This window comes from Scophthalmus maximus, chromosome 5, assembly GCF_022379125.1.
Source record: "Scophthalmus maximus strain ysfricsl-2021 chromosome 5, ASM2237912v1, whole genome shotgun sequence".
Classification (NCBI taxonomy): Eukaryota; Metazoa; Chordata; class Actinopteri; order Pleuronectiformes; family Scophthalmidae; genus Scophthalmus; species Scophthalmus maximus.
This window is the reverse complement of record NC_061519.1, coordinates 9,610,835-9,631,697: the sequence shown is the minus strand read 5'-3', so window position 1 is coordinate 9,631,697 and position 20,863 is coordinate 9,610,835. Positions and strand designations below refer to the sequence as shown.

General features: G+C 40.5%; 2 protein-coding genes across 2 annotated transcripts; both read right to left on the bottom strand.

The window, feature by feature from the left end:
• On the bottom strand, nt 1–7,151 carry urod (uroporphyrinogen decarboxylase). The gene is made up of 10 exons (XM_035634007.2): nt 6,946–7,151; nt 5,518–5,630; nt 4,938–5,017; nt 4,685–4,747; nt 4,273–4,470; nt 3,924–4,085; nt 2,153–2,287; nt 1,670–1,770; nt 775–841; nt 1–268 (listed from the first exon to the last, which is right to left on the bottom strand). Exons 1-10 carry the CDS (start codon nt 6,966–6,968, stop codon nt 104–106), a joined length of 1,107 nt encoding a protein of 368 aa, XP_035489900.2. The 5' UTR covers nt 6,969–7,151; the 3' UTR covers nt 1–103.
• Nucleotides 7,152–7,514: 363 nt separating this feature from the next.
• Nucleotides 7,515–20,710, bottom strand: lyn (LYN proto-oncogene, Src family tyrosine kinase). The gene is made up of 13 exons (XM_035634006.2): nt 20,525–20,710; nt 17,968–18,104; nt 17,594–17,633; nt 16,272–16,377; nt 15,709–15,807; nt 15,337–15,440; nt 15,069–15,218; nt 14,182–14,334; nt 12,336–12,518; nt 11,940–12,016; nt 10,136–10,289; nt 9,407–9,538; nt 7,515–8,706 (listed from the first exon to the last, which is right to left on the bottom strand). Exons 2-13 carry the CDS (start codon nt 18,097–18,099, stop codon nt 8,504–8,506), a joined length of 1,533 nt encoding a protein of 510 aa, XP_035489899.2. The 5' UTR covers nt 18,100–18,104; nt 20,525–20,710; the 3' UTR covers nt 7,515–8,503.
• Between the last annotated feature and the right edge of the window lie 153 nt (nt 20,711–20,863).

Here is a 20,863-nt window from a genome sequence, read left to right as displayed (position 1 = left end):
TACTTTTCATGGTTTTTAATAAAATATTGCAATCATTGTACATTTCATTTCTACCACAATCATCAGCATTGATGGCCACACAGCCACGCCGACACATCCATCTTTACATTTGTGTGATCATCCGTTTGGAATGCTGGTGAACGGCTTCGACGAAGGCTCCTACGTTCTCCGGGTCCATGTCGGGGTAGAGGCCGTGGCCCAGGTTGGCGATGTAGCCCCGTGTGCCGAAACCCTCCAGCATCTTCTTCACGATGTCTGAAATGCGCTCCTGAGGAGAGGAGGAGGAGGAGGAAGAAGAAGAAGAGGGAGAATGACTATCTGTGTTGCAGACTGATCTTCAGATGGACACCTCTGGAGAGAAGTGTGAGGGAAAACAGCTGATTATGTTCTCAGCAACTACAATTTTGTGAGAAGCCCCTTATGATAAGTTATGTACAGGAGACTGCAACGAAGCCCATGGTTGAAAACCCCCTAGGGTTCGATGTAGTGCCCCCAATTATATCTTAATTAAAAACATTACATTTATGTATATTCTGAATTAATTAATCTGTAATTACTTTACAAATATTACAAATATCAATGTTATTCTTGTCAATTGTCTTCTTTTACAAAGACTTGTGATACTGAGGATAAGTGGGAGTTTTTTTTAATAATAGTTTCCCAAGTTTGAACCTTTTGAACAAATGCAAACAAACGTTATAGAAATGAAAACAAAAAAAACTTTTCTTCCAGTGCGAACAAACCTAAAACCAAAGTGGGAGTGGAGGAGGTTACCTTCGGAGCGTAGAGAGCACAAGGGTCCATGTTTCCCTGCAGGCTGACCTTCCCTCCTGTGAGCTCCCTGAACACACACAGGACACACAGGGTAATATTCTAACCGACAGGTTAAGTATTTGATGAGTGGAGCAGAAAGCGCAGACAGACTCTGTTGACTTATACGCTGCGACGAACCAGGGGCGAGGGAGAGGTCGCCAATGGTTAACCTGCTCCTCGGGGGAAACGCCACAGCGTGGGTCGTGATTTGTGCTACGACTGGCAACATCCCCGAGATGGATTCAGCTTCAGTTTAGCCTCAAGGATTGTTTTTTTTTTTTTCATACAGTCTGTGGCCGCCGAGGATTCTGAGGCTGCGGCTGAATCTGCTTTTAACTCCGGGGATTCGTGAATTGACCTTTTTTCTTACATCACATTCCAGAGATGTTTGAACGCTTAAGATGTCACTAACTACGACCAGATGAGCCAGCCAGGTGGAAATTCAAACATCTGACAAATAGCCGATGGGCTGGTGTGGGATATTTAACACGGAGCAGAAATTCAAAGACTGGAGTTAGAAGATTCAAATTGTATTTAGAATTCTGGGTCATTTCATATAGTTAAGTAAGTGAGTAAGGCTCGTGTTTCTGTGGTGCGAAGACAAATTATGAACCATCGTTATAATTATAACGATGGTTTAAAACCATCGTTGTGAGGACATTTTGGCTTTTTGGGGGGTTAAGGCTAGGTTAAAGTCATGATTAAAATTAGGTTGGGTTTAGGTTTAGGGTTGAAGGTCAGGCATTAACTTGTGATGGCTAAGGTTAGGTTCAGGAGCAAGGGGATGGATTTTCAGTGAGTGTCCTCATAACTATAGAAAGACAAATGTTGTAGCGTGTGTGTGTGTGTGTTTTACCGAGCTGCTCGTGGGTCAATGGTCCAGTCCAGCCCGACTACCTCGTAATGACACTGCGACAGATCCTCCAGCGCGTAGTGAGCATCCTTCGCAAACACAATCTGGAAAACACACACGCACGCAGACGCGCGTACACACACATTTTCAAAGCAACTGTCACACAAACCCGCATGCCATTTCTGGTGAACTGCTGCCACCTGCTGGTGATCAAGTATAAAAGTGTTTTTCTCCAGAGCAGTTGGCTCCTTAATGATCCCTCTTGGGAGACAACGGCGTTGAAGCAAGAGTGAGCCGATAAGAATAGAAATGGGAGTAGTGACACTAATTTAGAAAGCAATTATTACAAGAGAATAAACACAATAATGCAACACATAAATCGCTGTTGTCACTGTTTGACTTGCTCTGTGGCCGATGTGTATGTGCACATCATTAGCTCACATTTGAATATTTGCCACAATGACTTGTTTATTTGGGGTCTCTCACCATGGGAACATCCTGTCCTGCCTCCTTCAGTCGATCTTTGACGAGGCGGCCGATGTCTCGGAGGTATGGCAGGGAGAACTCTCTGAACTCGACGGGCCCCAGGATGCCAGCGTGGGACTCGAACACCTGAAGAGCCTGAACGACGCAGCATGGCAGAGGACAAGTTTACGTGGAAGGATAAAGGCGAGTGTTTCTTACAATGACAAGTTACACCTCCTGGAGCAGCAGCGGCAGCACCATTATCTCTTCATATTTCATAAATACAGAGGGACAGAGGTAAGGTCCAGTGCTCATGAAACAGCTATTCATCAATAACATCACTAACTTGTGTATAGTCCTCCCTGAGATCTTTATTAACTTACTGGTCAGTTACAAACTAGTGATTTACTAATCGGGCTGAACCATTAAACCATTATTAAAGGAATGTCTTGGCTTCAGTGAGGCACAATATTGGTTGCTAGGAAACGTCGGCAGCACTGTCCACTCAATAATTAACAAAACAGCCTGGTGTGTAACTGAGCTTCCCAGAGAATGACTCCAGGAGACAATTCAACAAAATTTCTACCAACTGAAAATGTTGGCGTGTCTCTGTTTTATTTTCTTTGTGTGGTGAAATCCATTTGAATTTATCCCTGCATCATCTCCATTTAGTTAACACTTACATTTGAACTATTTAAGTTTACTTTTACTTTACTTTTTCTGGTGCAGATGCCGATACCGATAATTACTAATCTAAGAGACCGGTAACCTATAATTGTCTGCAGTAAAAAAAAGTGTCAAAAGGTTTCAAACTTTAGAATAACACAAACTTTGTTGAAATGCCTTAAAGCATATCTTTAACCCACTGAACCTTTCAACAAGAGGTTAACAAACAAAGTGTAGGGAACTATCAACAGCATTATTATGAAGCTGAACAAACAAACATGAAGGGGACATTGTTTAAGTCCAGAGAGGAGTGACTACAGCTACAATTTAACTTTTTTTTTTTTTGGTAAGCATTTAAAAAGACGTTTTTGGGTGGTCCCCTCTGCAACAGTGGGACTCTCGCTACTTCCACTTCTCCTCCAAACTCTGTTAAATGACATCGCTGATCACCATCTCCATAAGGTAACATATTAGCTATGCATAAGTAACTCATACAACCCTGCTTAAAAATCACTGAACTATCCCTTTAAATAATGTCTGATACGGATAATCATAAAAATGAAAGGTGAATATCAGTGCTGATAATCTGCCCGGCCGATAATCTCTCGACCTCTAACTACTGTATATGTCTCTGTGTTTCTTCCCAGCAACACTTCAATCAGGCACAACAACAACAACGAACTACATTGTCTCTTTAAAAGTGTGGCTTGCGAGTCTCGCTGCTTCTGTCCTCTCATCTGCTTGTTGTATGATTAATAAATCACTGGTTTGGTCTATAAAAATGTCAGAAACTAGGGATTTCTTAGTATTTTTCTAAAGGCACCATTTCTTTCAGCAGCAACACAAATCATGTAGGACGTGCAACAACCAATCGGCCTAGACTGCAAGCTCGCGTGATTCAGTATCAAAAAAAGGTCTTTAAATGACGATAATATTGTTCGTCGCGATAAATTCTGGGACAATATATCTTGCAGCAAAAAGTAGTTAACGTGACAGGCCTAGTGTTTTTCAATCTTTTTGTTGTTGATATCAACAATCATCTATCTACAAATCAGAAAAAAAACCTGCAAGCCAATCCTTTTAACTAGACAAGTGACAAAAAAGAAGTTGAAATTAGCGTACTAACCTGAGCTCCCGCCGCCACCTGCCCCAGCAGATACTCCACGATCACGTCTGTCAGCATCCTCAGCAGCATGTGGCTGGCCTCGGGGTGTCGGTACAGCCAGCGCTTCGCCTTAGCGTGGGTGCTGGAGCCGCCGCCTTCTATCATGTAGGACATCAGCGTCCACTGAAGAGGGACACATCAGAGAGACACAGAATACTTGAATATCATTCTTTTGTTTGAGTTGGACAGAATTATACATTTGAACAAAATTAAACTAAATAACCTAAATCAGCCAAATTCTAATTCCAGCGTTAGAATACCTAAACATGATTTTCTATACATCTTTGAATGAGTCTGCATCCTCTCTCACCGGAGCGCCAGTGAACCCAATGAGCGGCACTTTGCCCTTGATCTTGTGTCGGGTCAGCGTGATGGCTTTGAAGACGTAGCCCAGCTCCTTGGCCACGTCCACCTTGGACCGCAGTCGCTGCAGGTCTTCGGGCTCCTTCAGGGGCTCCGGGAATGTGGGACCTTTCCCTGGGACCATCTGGACATCCATACCCAGAGCCTGAAAGGGAGGAAGATGGCAGCAATATTTTACAGATGGAGTATTGTGCCGTGGTCGTGAAGACGACGTCCTGATGAGTCTCCCATCCCTGGCACTGAACACTTGAAAAAGCCACAAAGCTCAAAATAGTATTATTATCCCAAGGATTTCACAGGAAACTATGATATGTGCGGTGAACATGTTAAAATAACAAGACTGATCTTGTCATTCTTACCTGTGGGACGACCAGGATGTCGGAAAAGATGATGGCAGCATCGAAGGGAAAACGTCTCAGAGGCTGAGGGTGGAAAACACAGGAGGACTTTTTTTAAAGTAAAGGGATAACTTGCATGAAAATGTAATTATGGATTGTACTTTGTTGTCACGTGGTGTTTCCCTGAAGATATTATTCTAATCACTCAATCAACTGTAACACTACTTGATAGTGACTGAAAGTGTATTTATTCTCTAAAAGTCCAGTGTTGTACCTGCAGAGTGAGCTCACAGCAGGTCTCTGGGGACCGACATGTGTCAAAGAAGTCCTTCCCCGCTCGGGACTCTCGAAACTCTGCAGGTTGGAGTCAAAAACTAAATATTAATGGTCAACGCAAGAATTAAGAAAATAAGAAAATTATTAGACACAATATATAACAAGGAGTAGATGACAACCAATGACAAGATCGTAAAGAAAATCTATATTATAATATATATGAGTGAATATAATAATGGGCTTAACAATTGCATAATGGCATACAGAAAATGCATGAACAACTTAAGATTTTGAAATGAAAACACTGGAATATATGGATTCTGAAAAATTAGATCACAAATTCTATAGAGAGCATTTTTTAACAGGAGATATTTTCACATGTCAGTGAGGAAAAGCACAGGTATAAATATTAAAATCAAATGAGATAGGTGTGCATGCAGGCTCGTTTTCACCTTGTCACGTCTCACTTTGACAGTGAACACATCGTTAATGTTTCCCTACTGTAACAAGTCAAAATGTCAGCTGTGTATAAACTATTATTATATCATTATAAATTGAATCACAGGACAGGACAGTACCTGGTAGATATCTTCCAGCCTGTCTCATGCACCAGACGGGGACATGGTCAGTTTCTTCTCCTCGCGCAGCTCGCAGGAATGAGTCGTTCAGGAGCTGAGGAAAGTCCTTCGGGCTGGACGGCAAAAAAAAAAGAAAAAATGATTAGCATCAGTTTTTCTCTGTTCTCACTAAGGAATTAAACAGAGAAGACAACAACATCTAACATTTAAACAATGCAGTGCAAGTTCGTTAGCGGAACAGATGCAGCCACCAGTGCTCACATGAAAAGGTTTGTATTATCAATGTGACCACAAAGACATAAAGAGATGTCTGCGACATTCATTACTCCTTTTGGCTTTGATTTATTTTATTGCTCATATACTAATTTAACCAAGTTTTATTGTAGAACAAAGTGATGCAAACAGTTGAAGATTGACCATTTAAAGAGCCCAAAGCGCACTCACAATATGAATTCAAATTGCTGCTTGTGAGCATTGGGTTTAGCTGGCGATGTCCTGCTGACACAATGCTTCCGTTATCTAAACTACAATGCAAAGTAACCCTCCCATCCCTTTTCCCAGCAGCAATCGTTTTGGACGTCCATCTGAGGAGCTGTCAACAACAGATAGGGCCCCTCCGCTCGCTTATCGCGTCCCAGCAGCGGAGGAGACGGTTGAATGAAAGGGCCGGGGTGGATTTATCAGTGATGCATCGCGACCCTGACATACTGAGATGTGAGTCGAACAGTTAGGTGAGATTGGCCGGTGCAAAAAACCACAAGGAAACTGATCGTGTTAACCTTACTCTAACTTCAATTCAGCTGACTTGTCAGACTGATGACAGGTTTATGACACAAATTCAACACATGCAGACACACGCCACAGTATCTTAATTTGAGTGTAGTCGTTCTTCCATCAGGATATTTCAGGAAACGTGAACCACTGTTTATTCTGGGTTCCAACTGGCACAAAGCTATTAATAACACTGCAGTGAGAATTATTCCCAAAATATATAGTTCCTCACTAAAAAGGCACACTGACAGTAAAGAAACAAGGATTTTAAAGCATGAACTGTTCTCTGATGAAATCATTTGAATGCCGAATTTATCAGGAGACCCACGTGATTCGTTGCAGCTGGTAGTTCATGTTGCTGCAAGAATTCACCTTTATATATGTGCAAAAGAATATTAAACTGCTCAGAACTCAAGGTTCTCCATAAACGAAGCAGATGTGATCTTCGGGGTTTAACGAGCAGCACGAATGAGGGGAGACAGCATGAAAAATGGCGAAGAAACGATGCTAATGTGTGCTAAAATAAAACATGTTTTCATAAGAATGACACGGGCAGCTCTCACGACGTCATTGTATGAGGTGACAGCTACTAGCATAATTGCTAACCTTTAACGTAACACGTTTGACGGTCTGCGCTAACGTCGGAGCGCTACTCACAGTATTAAATCGTCCTTGCTCATGTCGGCGGGGCTGGGGAGGTGCCAGACCTTTCTCGGGACGCTCCTTCGTCTCTCTATGGATGTGTCAGTTAGGACCCGCGGGCTCCACAAACTGCCAGCTACGCTCGCTTACACAACTTCTGTAGCCGCAGCTGCAGCGCCGACGTGCCTAGGCGCGGCCATCTTGGACCGTCACGTGACCAAAACCAGGAACAAGGCGTGGTTTCAAATTGAGAGGCGTCTTTTTTTCTTCAAAATAATTCAGGATATTCTGTTTTCTTTACACGTTTTACATTGCTTTATATTGCTTAATAAAACAGATTTGCTTCAATGTTTTTGGGGGCAAAAGTTTCCACATACTTTGCAAACAAATAAATGCAGTTTAATTAGGCAACATACCTTTTCAAAATACTTCTACCATCCTCCTCCTCACCTCTCTGCCAGTATTGTCTGGACTAAATATTGTAAAAGATAAACATAATAAGAATGCAGCCAATTACCTTCGGCCAACTCATTTTTTGTTTCTCAAAAAAGTATGTTTTGGTTTTATGAAATGAACAACTCGTATGACTAACATGTAATTGTATTTTCTTATTATGTACTTGTTCCTATATCATGGAGACAAAGCAAAATTTTCCACTCATTCAGGTTGTTTTGAATCCCTGGCATTAACGAAAAATGCAATTAGCCAAATTAAATAAAAGTTAAAATCAAATGGGATTGAGTTATTCATGGTCTTTCAAAGCAAGAGTGATGGCTAAATCTCTTAGATATTGGACACTGAGTAAATGACCACACATTTCTTTGTCCATGCAAAATTTACACATTCTCATTCACATATCTCCAAATACACAGCTCATATTATCTTTCAGTGACAAATCAATACACGGCTCAACGATTCCACTGGTGCTCTAACGTGCCCATTTTCTCATGTGTTACATTAAACCTGAAGATTAATTTTAGAACACAGAGTCATCCAGTGTGAAAACCAGTGTGACTCCAACTAGAACAGTGCTGATGATTATGATGGACCATATTTGAAATGATGGAATGATATCGAAAACTAATTTCACATTCACTCACTGAAACAAACAAAAGAAGCAGGAGCCACAGCACTTCAATATGAAGTGGACTTACAGGTGACCAACCCGTCACTGGTTAATGAAACAGCAAACAACTAACTGCCTTGGCACAGTGCTTTGGTGCAAAAGCAGCTAACACAATCAACTCTCCGTCTTTCTTTTTTATAGGAAATTATGAATCTGTTTTTATCAATTTTGTTCAAAATGAGTTCCTCTGTTCTTCAGATTATGCCCCGGGATGTTATTAAGTTGCTTTGCCAATATAGTATTTGGCACTTTAAGTTGCTACGATGCAGTATATACTAGAACCTGCACACTGTATGTTCTCAAGAGCAAATACCAAAAGGATTAACAGGATAAATGTTAAAAGAAAGTGTCATATATACAAAAAATATACATAAATATAACACATCTGAAGTAGCGCCAAAACATAATGTGGAGTTATTTGTCAAAGTGTTTCCGGAAGAGTCTCTTCTATGGTTGTTGCTGGTACTGTCCCTCCGTGGCGGTGTAGAAATCACCCAGGACACTCTGCATGTAATCGAAGGTGGGCCTGTCTTCGGGTTTGTTTCTCCAGCAGCCCATCATGATGTCATAGAGCTCAGTGGGACAGTTGTCAGGCCGGGGCATCCGGTAGCCACGTTGCACCGAGGATATCACCTCTCCTTTAGTCATACCTGAGGACAACGCAAACAGGGGTGGAGGTGAGAGCAGGAATAAATGATGTGGATAATCGAGTGTGGCTGTAGGAATAGAAGGGTAGATCTACTCCATGGTAGTACTACACACTAAGTGGCACTGGATTCTGCATAATTAAGTTTTTTCCCCCTATGCAGAATCAAAGATAGAATTCGCCAGCAGAGGGCAGTAAATGTCACAGTAATACCTTCCAACATATTGAACTCAATATTCCAAACATTTCTTTCATTTTATGTTTGATAAAGTATGAAAATTACAACAATTGTTAAAAAAAAAATATTTTATGTATATATGTACGTATATATATGTATGTATATATATATATATACATACATATATATATATCCCTCCTAAAATACATTTTTCAAAGTTTTCTGCAAAAAGTGATCTCTTTAAGTAGGTAAGTTATTCCAAAGTTTGTATTATGTTGTAAAATCAGAAACTGCCAAGTAATACTGTGAAAAAAGTATAGTTAAATATAAAATACAAAGAAAGAAAGAAAGGAAGAAAGTGACTTAAATATTTGTTATGTCAGAATTTATTTAGAAAAAGATCTCTCACAAAGTGCTTTAGGCCTAACTGTTGCCTAACTGAAAAAAGGCAAAAACCACCTCAGGCAGGTTTTTTTTCTTTTTACTTTTTTCATTGAATCACGGCCACAGTTCAGTTAATGTTTACCTGGGTAAGGGGTTTTCCCGAAGGTAATGATCTCGTAGAGCAAAACCCCGAGGGACCACATGTCTGACTTGATGGTGAAAGAGCCGTAGTTAAAGGCTTCTGGAGCGGTCCACTTAATGGGGAATTTAGCTCCTGTGGACAACACACATACACACAGACTTTATGCACATTATCGCACTGTGATACAATGGTTGAGGAAATCTGTAAATGAAGATTAGAAATCAACTAAATAACTCTGACGCTGTACCATATAATAGAAGGATCCTATCATTTTAATTTTCCTACTGCAGTTCTCATGTGTCCTGGTTACAGATCAGTGATGAGTAAGATTTTTACCTCATGACACAGAGAAATATATATTTTCTCCCCCCTATCTCCATGTACACAGTCTTATAACAGACTAATGTACATATCAGTGCCCAAGACTGGTGTGAGAGCTGTTTTTTGAGGTATGGGCGCATATGGTGACTGATGAATGAAACCAAAAGTTTCTGGCTTGTTGTGCAATGAAGTGATCTTTTCAGATGAGTAGGCTGTCGTGCTCCGAGCCTTCACAAGGGGATTTTTTTTATTTGAATGTGTCACAAGCATCCAGTGAGAGAGTCAGGTCATCTGTGATGGGAAAAACCTCTTACACAGGACAAAAATGGAAACACACACACACACACACACACACACACACACACACACGTATTCCTGAATATAAAAATAGACAAACTCCAACGTTACCCTCTCTGGCAGTGTACTCGTCGTCCTCTATGACTCTTGCTAGTCCAAAATCAGCTATTTTACAGAGCAGACTCTCTGACACCAGGACATTGGCTGCTCTCAGGTCTCTGTGGATGTAATTCTTCTTCTCTATGTATGCCATGCCCTCTGCTATCTGAAACAGCAAAATATGTGTTTATATGCAGTGAAAACCAACAATACAACTGTGGAAAAACCACTTAATAAAACAAATATACAGTACATTACACCTCATATATTACAAAAATAAGGAGAATAACTGGAAACTGTCTATCTGAATGATATCACACTCAAAAATCATTACGTGGTGCTTCTCGCACGTTGATGGGGAAATCATATTGGCTTTGTCAGTTGATCAGATGCTGTCAAATGATTCTGTCAAAAGAAGCTAAGAAATGTGGATTTATACTCTTCTGTGCAATTTAAAAAAATATTTTTAACATCCACCAAATGAACAAAAAAAAGAACAAAGGTAAACAGGTAATGTAAGCAAAGAGTGATTCCAGCTATATAACAACCCCTTGGCTACAAAAGCAATTTCCGACCTTTGCCTAATGGTAAGTCCGACCCCATGGATGGACCCCATAAAACCCCTAATACATGTATTGTTAAGAAAGTTTAAAAAAAAAAGTATCGCTCATTAATAATTAGCTTTACAAAAACCATGCGATAAAATGGCATCAGGTGTATATAATCCGTTATGAATGCCTCAAGGCGCCCCCTTCAGTCCGCTGACACGTTGAACTCTTCCATCTTACTGCGCATGTGCAGAGATGAGTTAGTGCCGACAGCAGCAAAACAAACTCCCTGGCGCGGTGTTCGAACGGAGATGAACGAAACTGAAGCGTAGTTACCCGAGCGGCAGGAGGAAAAACACGAGGTCTGCTGCAAAACTACCAAAGGCGACAGCAACCCGTTTTTTCATGGCGGCCACTACTGACTTTACAAAACAGCAGCGAGAAGCAGACGCTACTTGCGCTAGCAGCACCGGAACATGTGAGCGGTGCTGCTACCTTGGACTGGCGATAACCACCGTGCCGCGTTCACGTACCGCGACGAAGAGCAAGTGAGTTTCAATGCTGTCAAAGTGGGGAAGCTATATTGAATAGTCATCAACATTCAATTCGTTTGTGTGAAATACTCTTACTACAAGCAAAAGCCCTGCATTCAAAACTTTACTTGAGCAATAAAAATATTTAATAGTAAATAGTACCATCAGCAAGTTGGAATTAAAGCATGGAAAATAAAAGAACTCATGATTCAAAATGCCCCCTGTCCATCTTTTACTATTATGTCTGATGTCTTTGAACTAATATTACTGCTGCATCGACATGTATGTTGCATTTATCTGCTCTAGATGTTTACAGTTGAGCTATTTTGAACTTCTACATTTGAACTACTTTTAATCTACAGCAGTGCATCCTATTACATCATACGATAATCATGTTTGTTGCGTGGCTGTGAAATGAATAAATATATAAAATATTAAATAATCGTAGTCATAGTCAGAGCAACGTTTGGCTCTGCCTTCACAGTTTTACTAACAGATTTTTATTTGTATTTTTCCACACCAGTCTTCCTTGGCTTCGTTTGACTCATTAGCCCAACTCCTCTAAATGTGATCTTGCTACAGAGCAGAATAAGACCTCGACCTCCAAATTTAACAGTAATGAGGCTACTGTTCCTCTTTTCAGTCCAGCAATGGAAACGCTGACGCTATACGTGTTTCACAACCATGAGGCGAGTGGGTGTAAATGCAGCGTATCGTGGTCAGTGTGAAAATTACCTGCGCCGAGAAATCGATGAGCTTGGGCAGTTGCAGTTGGCACCCGTCATCGCTCTTTAAGAAGTCTAGTAGGCTGCCTAAAGACAGGACGGAAATGGGGAAACAACGTCAGTTTCTTGTACCTGTGTCCATCAGTGCACTGTATGTTTACCTGTGCATCTACATTAATCTACAAATATGAATTTAATGTTCGGTTTAGACATCTCAAGATGGCCTTCACCATTGTCTGGCTAACCTGCCAAACTTGCTTTGTGAAATATGTCAAAGGAACAGTTGTAAGGTCACACAACACTAAGCTGCTGACATTTTCACTTCTCTTTAGTGGATGTTTTACTCATTGTAAGTCACTCCAGATGAGAACATCAGCGACACGTGTCACGCACAAAGCTCAGTTACCGTTTGCCATATATTCGGTGATGATATAGATGGGCGCTGTCCTGGTGACGACCGCGTAGAGCCGCACCAGCCTGTCGTGCTGCAGCGTCTTCATGACGTTGGCTTCCTCCATGAAGGCCTCGGAGGTCATCATGCCTGTCTTCAGAGTCTTCACCGCTACTCTGGTCGTGTTGTTGTAGTAAGCTGACGGCACATGCAGAAGTGGGGAACACAGAATGTTGGTACGTTTTCTATGAAGTTATAGAAATGATCTGCATGGCTTCAGTGAAGCACAGTGACAGTTGAACAATTTGCTTTTTTTCCAACTTTGTAAACAATATTATAATTCTAATGTGTAAAACCACTAATGAATACTGTTACACATTTAGCCACTGTTGTAGATACAGTGTTCATTATATACAAATTATTCCATTTTCCACTGAAACTGGTGTCATGTAGGTGTAGGTGTTTTGTCGTATTTCCAGTGTTTGAAGTGTTTCGGTGTTAAGGCACGCTGACATCCTGCCAGTGAAACCAACAGCATCTGAGCATCATTTTTTTTTATTTTCCTCCTCGCCATGAATGCAAAAAATTCCAAATTACTGCTACACCTAAATGAATTCACGTCTGTAATATTCTCACATGAATTCAATGTTCAAAAGATCTTTTTTTAACATTTATTACCACACATATTTGTATTTATTCAATTGCCCCCCTCCCCCCAGCCCACTGTATTTAGCAATGTACAATGTCATTATCAAGAATAAAACAATGATCCAAAGTCCATTTTAGAATAAACCTCACACCTGGAACCACAGTTACCTGTCCTTCTCTTTTTAATATCCACCCACAGACAAAACGGAAACCTAGTTTTTACCACTACGTTGTCACATACTTCTCTTGTTTCAAAGACTTGTAACAGGAGCCGTGCACATACTGATAAGGCAGTTATAGGAATATATATATATATATTTTTAAAGGGTACAGACAAAATTTGACAAAGCACTTTATCACTGCAAGTGTGTGTGTGTGTGTGTGTGTGTGTGTGTGTGTGTGTGTGTGTGTGTGTGTGTGTGTGTGTGTGTGTGTGTGTGTGTGTGTGTGTGTGTGTGTGTGTGTGTGTGTGTGTGTGTGTGTGTGTGTGTGTGTGTGTGTGCGTGCGTGCGTGCGTGCGTGCGTGCGTGCGTGCGTGCGTGCGTGCGTGCGTGCGTGCGCGCGCACCAAAACTTTCAATGCAAATCTCCCTTCAGAGTCAAACACTTCCTCCACCGCCTTGGATAACACTGACAACACTTACCGATGGTCTTCCTGAACCATTTTTTACAACAGAGGCACGTGTGGACACAACGTTTGACAATATTTTCAGAGAGAGTGTGTAAATTCTCACCAAAAATCTGTGACACCTAATGTACAACAAAAATGTTTTATGTAATTAGGAGGAAATAAAACTTCCCCTCTTTACTCTTTATTTCTGCTGCTTTGGAATAACAGGATGATTTGATGATGGTAACATAAGGTGACAGTGGTTGCACTGGCCACAATATTAGAAAGCGAGGATTTTTTTACAAAAGGTGATGTTATCATCAAGCCCGCGACCCTACCCACTTATCTGGTCCGGTGTCTTTGTGCTGTCATTTCTTAGGCTTTCTGAGACCAATCCTGCTTTGTTGGACCTCCTGGAAACTAAACCTCCCACCAACACATCTCTCAGGGTTTTAGAGACAGACAAGCTCCTACACCAGAGCAAGGTAATTATGTAATAATTCGAGCCCTCCCTTTCCAACTGCAACCTCTAACTACCTTTGGACATGCAAAGCTGTTCCTGGTCAACTGATTCAATTTAATTAAAATGTTTCTCTTTACTCACCCATCCAGACTTCTCCAAACTGCCCAGCTCCAAGTTTCTTCACCATCTTAATGGACTCTTTGGAAACCTCCCAGGCATCTTTGTCCCACGGTTTCTGAGCTTTGGGTTTGACACATGGGCGGTCCAGTTTACGACACAGGCCATCCGCATTGTCTGGAAGGTACGCACACACACACACACACACACACACACACACACACACACACACACACACACACACACACACACACACACACACACACACACACACACACACACACACACACACACACACACACACACCCTGAGAACTACTGTGTATCTCTAGTTTAGTGTCCAATATTCCTTAGTAATGAATGATACTGCATATGCATTCTGGTAGTTTTTGATGACAGGATCCCAATCATTCTAATGACTGTGCGATGGAGCTGGAGCCCGGTGGTAAATTACTTTGTTTCGTTTAAAGACCAGAGGCAGGGTTACCAACAACCAGACTGTCAAGTGTTGTCATCGCCGTGGAAAACCAGGAATTCAAAAAGCTTGTCCAAGAAATAGTTTTACAATGTAACTCCTCATAAAACCACAACCTGTCATTTATATGTTTGTGTTTGCGTACAGACAAATCATAGGACATACAACCGGGTTATTAGTAACGTTACAAGTTAATTACCTCTACTTAATTCTTTGTCTTGTGTGAAGGTTAATCAATAACAAAATCAATACTTTGGCAAACATATCATAGGTGTAGGAGTCATAGTTTGGGATGAGGGACATAATATCCTTTTTTCTCTAATCATGTTCATGTTGACCTCCTGTAGCTCAACATCTCTACTTGCTGCAGTGGTGAGCGAGTGTAATCTTTTGCTCTCTAACTCTTTAAGGTCTTAATATTCCAGAGTCATACTCACTGTGGTAGTGTTTGACCATGCTGCCAATGTCAGTGAATGTGATTTTAGGAGAGATGTAGTAGCCTCCATTATCCAGCATCCTTATCTTATAGTGTTTGACTGAGTCTGTTCTCTGGGCGTCCACGTCTCTGATGGACAATGAGTAACTCCCTGTGGAAAGATCAGCTTAGTCAGTTTAAGTGGTTTAAATAAAGCAGGATCACGTTTTTTTGAAATCCTTATGTTGAAAGTAGAGCTTGTTTGCGAATGTATCCGTGTCTTTCTTTACCCTTAGATGTTTCACTTTCCCTGATAAGATAAGAGCCTGGTTTGTTTGCTGGAGCCAGCAGCTGCCTCTCTGCATCCTTTCTTGCAATGTCCTTGAAAAACCACCTGCAATGAACAGGAAACACTCTATGAAGAGACTATGTAAAATAGACGTGTTGCTCATATTGATATAGACTCCTTTGCCTATTTTCTTTTACAAATTGCATTTTGGTTGAGTCAATTTTTGTTAATGTCTTGAGTTAATAAAAAATTACAGCGGTCAGTACGATGTGAAATAGTGCAATTGCTAGCAACAAACAGAATGTTTGTAAAAGGGTTTTCAGAGTTTATTGAGAAGCTAGATTAACATCTTAAGATACAGTCAGTCACTCACGCTTCTGTTTCCATGGTGTCAACTTGAGCGACGTAATTGGACGGGATGAATCCTTCCTTACTGCTTGCCAGTGACTTTGCTTTCCACCACTCGCCACATCTGCAATAAACATCAATTCATTACAGCACAATTATTGTTTTTCTTTGATTGTCGGTGTTGACCGAGCAGCTTTTGTAAACCTCAGGTCTCTATATTATTTCTGCTTGATGTACCAGAGTGAAATTTCTCCAAGTCTTAAACATAATTCACGGAATACTTCTTCAAATTCAGCCTGGTTTATATATTTATGTTTCAACATTTTGCTCAGAATTTTAATTTTGTTCTCTGAGTGACGCAAGAGCCAGTAATGACGGCCCCATGCTCTTGTCTGTCAGGGTTAAATTGACTTGTGTAGAACTGTACCTGTCTCTGACAGTCTCCTCATGGTATGCAGTTCAAACGGTGCTCCATTTCATAGCTTATATAAGCTTTCATCTTTTTTTCCTCTTACTTAATGCAGTCCATAAATGATGGATACCATTTCCAACTGTTGAATCACTCTAATATCAACATGAGACACTCACTCCTCTAAGACTTTCATCTTCTCTCCTTTCTTGAACCCCAAGTCATCTGGGTGCATGGCTTCGTAAGAAAAAAGGCTGACCACTATTTTGCCAGTCCCACTTTGCTCTAAGAGATAATTCAGAAAAAGATATTGACACGTTAAATATCGGCAAAAATAAATAGGTACACAATACAATAATCACCAACAAGGAGGCAATGCTTTATTACCGCAAGCGTTCATATTGTATAATAATATTAAACAAAGGTTAAAGACTTGAAGAAGAGCCTAAAAGTGGTTGACACAGGAAAAAGCATTTACAAGCAAATTCAACAAAATGTGAAAGAGGAGCTGTGACTGGGTTTCTCAAGAAGTCACCGTCTTCTACTAATGCTTGAGCTGGCTCATAACATTTTAAATAATTGAGCTAGTGCTCAATTCTAGTACTATTGTGCTTCACTAACCACCAGTGTTATTAATAAATACTTTTTTTCACCAACTGTAGGTCAGGTGTGCAAAACCAAATACGTATTTGTTTTTTTATTAAATTGATTAATTTGCTTTTGCAATGTTTTAATTTTTGGTAGCATATAATGTGGCTTTTTACATAATTTAACTCTTAAAAGCTCAGCATTGGCCAGAAGAAAGCGACAATATGGTAATGTTAAAGGGTATGTTCAGATAAGTGGAGTAGTTCAGGTGTCTCTGGGGAAACAGTAAAGTCGCAATATTTTAAGTAATCAAGTAAAATCTTACAAAACGTGTTTTGCTGAGCTGTCACGGTAAAAATACGACAAAAACTTAATTCGGCTAACTCTGACTGCTGATGCCTCATGGGTTTTTATAGCGCCAGAATGAAAAGCAGAAATGATGACATGGAGAAACCAGGCCTGTGTCAAATTCCTTCAGGAACTCCTCGCCTGAAAGGCTAAGACCTGCTGATCCACTGATGTATTTTAAATCAATCCTCAAAGCCTCAAACTTCAATCTTTCAGGGTTCCCATTTTTTTCATTTCCTTTTATTTTATTTCAAATGTTTAATTTTGCTGACTAAACTCTAGCTCTTAATAACATTTGTACTTTGTAACTTGGTTTTAAAAGTGCTGTATGAATGAAATAATAATAATAATAATTATTATTATTTGTAGTTGTAGTAGTAAGTCTTTCACTGTATGGGCATGTGTGTATACTATGACGGTCCTTTTGAATTGTTCAATATAGCCTGTGATAAGAAGGTGCATTACTTCTGGACCAAAGCCTCATTTATGTGTTTTTACATGAACACTTTTGTACAAGTTAGTCAGTGAGTAAGAGATACATAAAAAAATAAATAAGGGAACATACCTTCAATACTTTGAAACACCTGACCAGGTAACAGGTTACTCTGCAGAAGTAGACCAAGAGTTTCCACAATCAGAAACTATGTAAATCTTCCATTATGATAGCAGCCTTTCTTCTCAGAAACATCTGAGTCACAGTTTTCTTCATCAGAAAAGGGTATATTTGAACTATAGTTATATGGTCTCTTGAGAATAGAAAAACTTCCCTTTTACCACATTCTCCATTTATTTTGCTTTTAACATGATGCATGACATTCCTTTGACTTTGTGTTAAGATCAGCACAACACACTGCTTTGTTGCTTAGGGAGCAGAGAAAAGTGTCTTTTTACTGATGTGCTGGTGTTGCCCACCTGGTAGGTAGAGGTCTGACCACTTACTAGTTTGTTTTTTGCATTGGAGGTGGGGTCTCTGACATAGTGCGTTGGGTCGGTACGTACAGGCTGCTGGCTGGTCTTCCTCTCCACAACTCCATTCAGACCTTCGCTCAAAGAGGACTTCATGCAGCCCATCCTGCCTGAAGGAGGAAGTGAGAAAAGGGAAGCCTGAACAAGACTGTTGGCTGCTAAAACAAACAACACTTTCCATATCAAACACCTGTGACTTCTCACTTTTTGAATGCAAAAATGACACAGAACCAAACCAGTTTTACACCCTTCGGAGGTGGAACTATGACAAAGAAGGCAGAGGAGCCGCAATCAGCCCGTAGTCTGTACAGTTTGTAGTAGTGCAAAGTGAACACAGAGTCACATGCTGTGCAGACAAACTATGTTGTGTACATGACTTTATGGAGTTTATCTGTCCAACTTGCTTACCCTTATAGTAATTAGCTACAGCAGATAGCCAGTGCCAGCCACACTACTTTGCTGCTGCAGCAAAACTTTAGGTAGCTAACTGATGTAGCTCACAAATTAAATTAATGAGACTGTATGAATGGAATCTGCAATGAAACAGATGTATTGGGGTATCTTACTAGTCTGATAATGTGCACAATGAATAAGACCATTACATCGTGTAGGGTTGACAATTCGGGGCCTGGTAAAAAAAAAAAACACACGAAAACCTCACTCTTTTTCCATCTAATCAAGTTGCAAAGTAGAAGGAACTGTCCTGGGTGCTCCTGAAGTAAAAGTCCCAATTATTTTTCCCTTAGTCTTTGTTGTGTGACTGACTATTTCTGTGACTTGCATCAACAGGAAATTCGTAAGAACATGTCTGGTACTCTGACAAATAGGTCAAATGTACAAGCATGCGTACATAAAAAAATGCTGAGGTAGGCGTTAATCTGAACTACGTGCATTTTCGGCAAGGAACCAATCTATTGCACAAGGTTGTTACAAGTCCCGTTTTTCTATGCTCAGCATCACTCAAGATATTGTTTAAAGAACATATTTAAAGGGAGATACAGAATAGGGCAACAGTGGTCCCTCAAACTTTGGAACTCTATAGACTCAACATATTTCACTCAAAATCCCAAATGTAAACCTCATGGTGCTGCTAGAGTAAAATGTCAGCGGATCACCTAAGTCGTTGTGATTCATCCTCCAGCGACTATGAATGTTTGCACAACATTTCAAACCAATCCATTTAGTAGATGTCAAGATATTTCACCGGAGACATTTTGACACTATAGGAGCAGTCTATGGATATCCGAAAGACAAAGGGGAACATGAATGCCTGTTGAGACATTTTAGCAGGAACCATGGTGACTGACATCACCACACCCAGAGGCATGGATAGTCATTTTTAGCCACATACATTCATTCGAAAATCGTTAAGTAAACCTGTTGCTTTGAGGCCTCCAACAGCAGCGTCACCTCCCTCGTCCACAACATAATGGTCCTTTTGTTCCAAAGGAAATTGAGTTCATGATACTGTTTTTGAGTGATGGTATGCAAAACAATAGTGGTTATTGTCTTCAAAGATATTAGGGTGGCAGGTCTGGTGATGTGTAATGCTGCACAACTGGACCAGGCTGACCTGAATAGGACTTTTAGTTGTTTGGACAAGAGTTAGAGGGAACAAAAAGACTTCATGCACTATCAGGCCAAAGGCAGACTGTCAAGGGGTCACACCCACCATGAGTAAACCCACAGGAAAAATAAGACAAAACTTAACATGTGGTTGCGAGACATGACCTTTTATTATTAATCAAGTGTGAAAAAGTTAAGTGATGTGAGCAACAGCTTGGTTTGTTTATAACTATCTTCTGTTTTGTAGGTTCAATGCCTCTGTTATATTTTTAACTTGACAGTCGGCAAACAGCCGGAAACCAAGGGTCTGAAGAGATTATGGGCGCACACACAGACTGTGCTCTGACGAACATACAAACTTTCTCCTTCCTCCTGGCTGAGCCAAAGACGGGAGAGGAAATAACCCAGTTTGGAAATTTGATGTAAATTGAATGTCTGACCACATTCACAGCAATGCCACCAACAACCTACATCAAATCTTGTTAAACTGGTGATATATCTAATGTGTAAACATTCTTTTGATGAGTCATCTCAGTTTAGTCAGATCCCGACAAGCCCCCGTACTGTAACAGTGGTTACCCTTCCTTTTGAGACAATACTTCGATAACAGACGATACAGCAATTTACACATCCATATCAGTCATACTCATGAAGAGACTTACAATTCATCACACAACCAACACACATAACCAAAACCAACTCAAAATCTCTTTCCATACAATAATATGAGGGTAAAACTCATTCACAATGAAGAGAAATCCCTAAAATAATATAAATAAATGTTGAATGAGCACTATTTAAAGACAGTTTACAGGTCGGCGTGTCATCACCATTCTAGTCCCTCAGCACTTGCCTTTTTTATTTTTATTTTTTCAAACTTCTTGACTCTCTAAGAGTGTATGAAAATAGTCGGACATACATTTCTGACTGGATTAATTCACACCTGACATGCATTTGTGCTTACCTCTCTCACCGTGTCCCCCTCCCTGGTCAGGGAAATTGTTACTGCAATGTTGAGAAGTCTTGGAGTCCTCAGATTTCCTCTCTGTGTTTTTCGTTAGACTGACGTATAGACTGGAACTATTTTTGCTTGACAAATGGGTCAGCTGCTTTACATGGACTGTTACACACAGCCATCAGAATGAGGAACTTCGAACAAATGTTCTTACTGACACTTCCTGGTACAATTGTCTAATGATTATTTGCATAATGAGCAACACACACACACACACACACTAGGTAGACAGATTATCATTTTGGCCTTTGTATGTGGAAACACGTCTGTTAACACTGGACTAGAGAG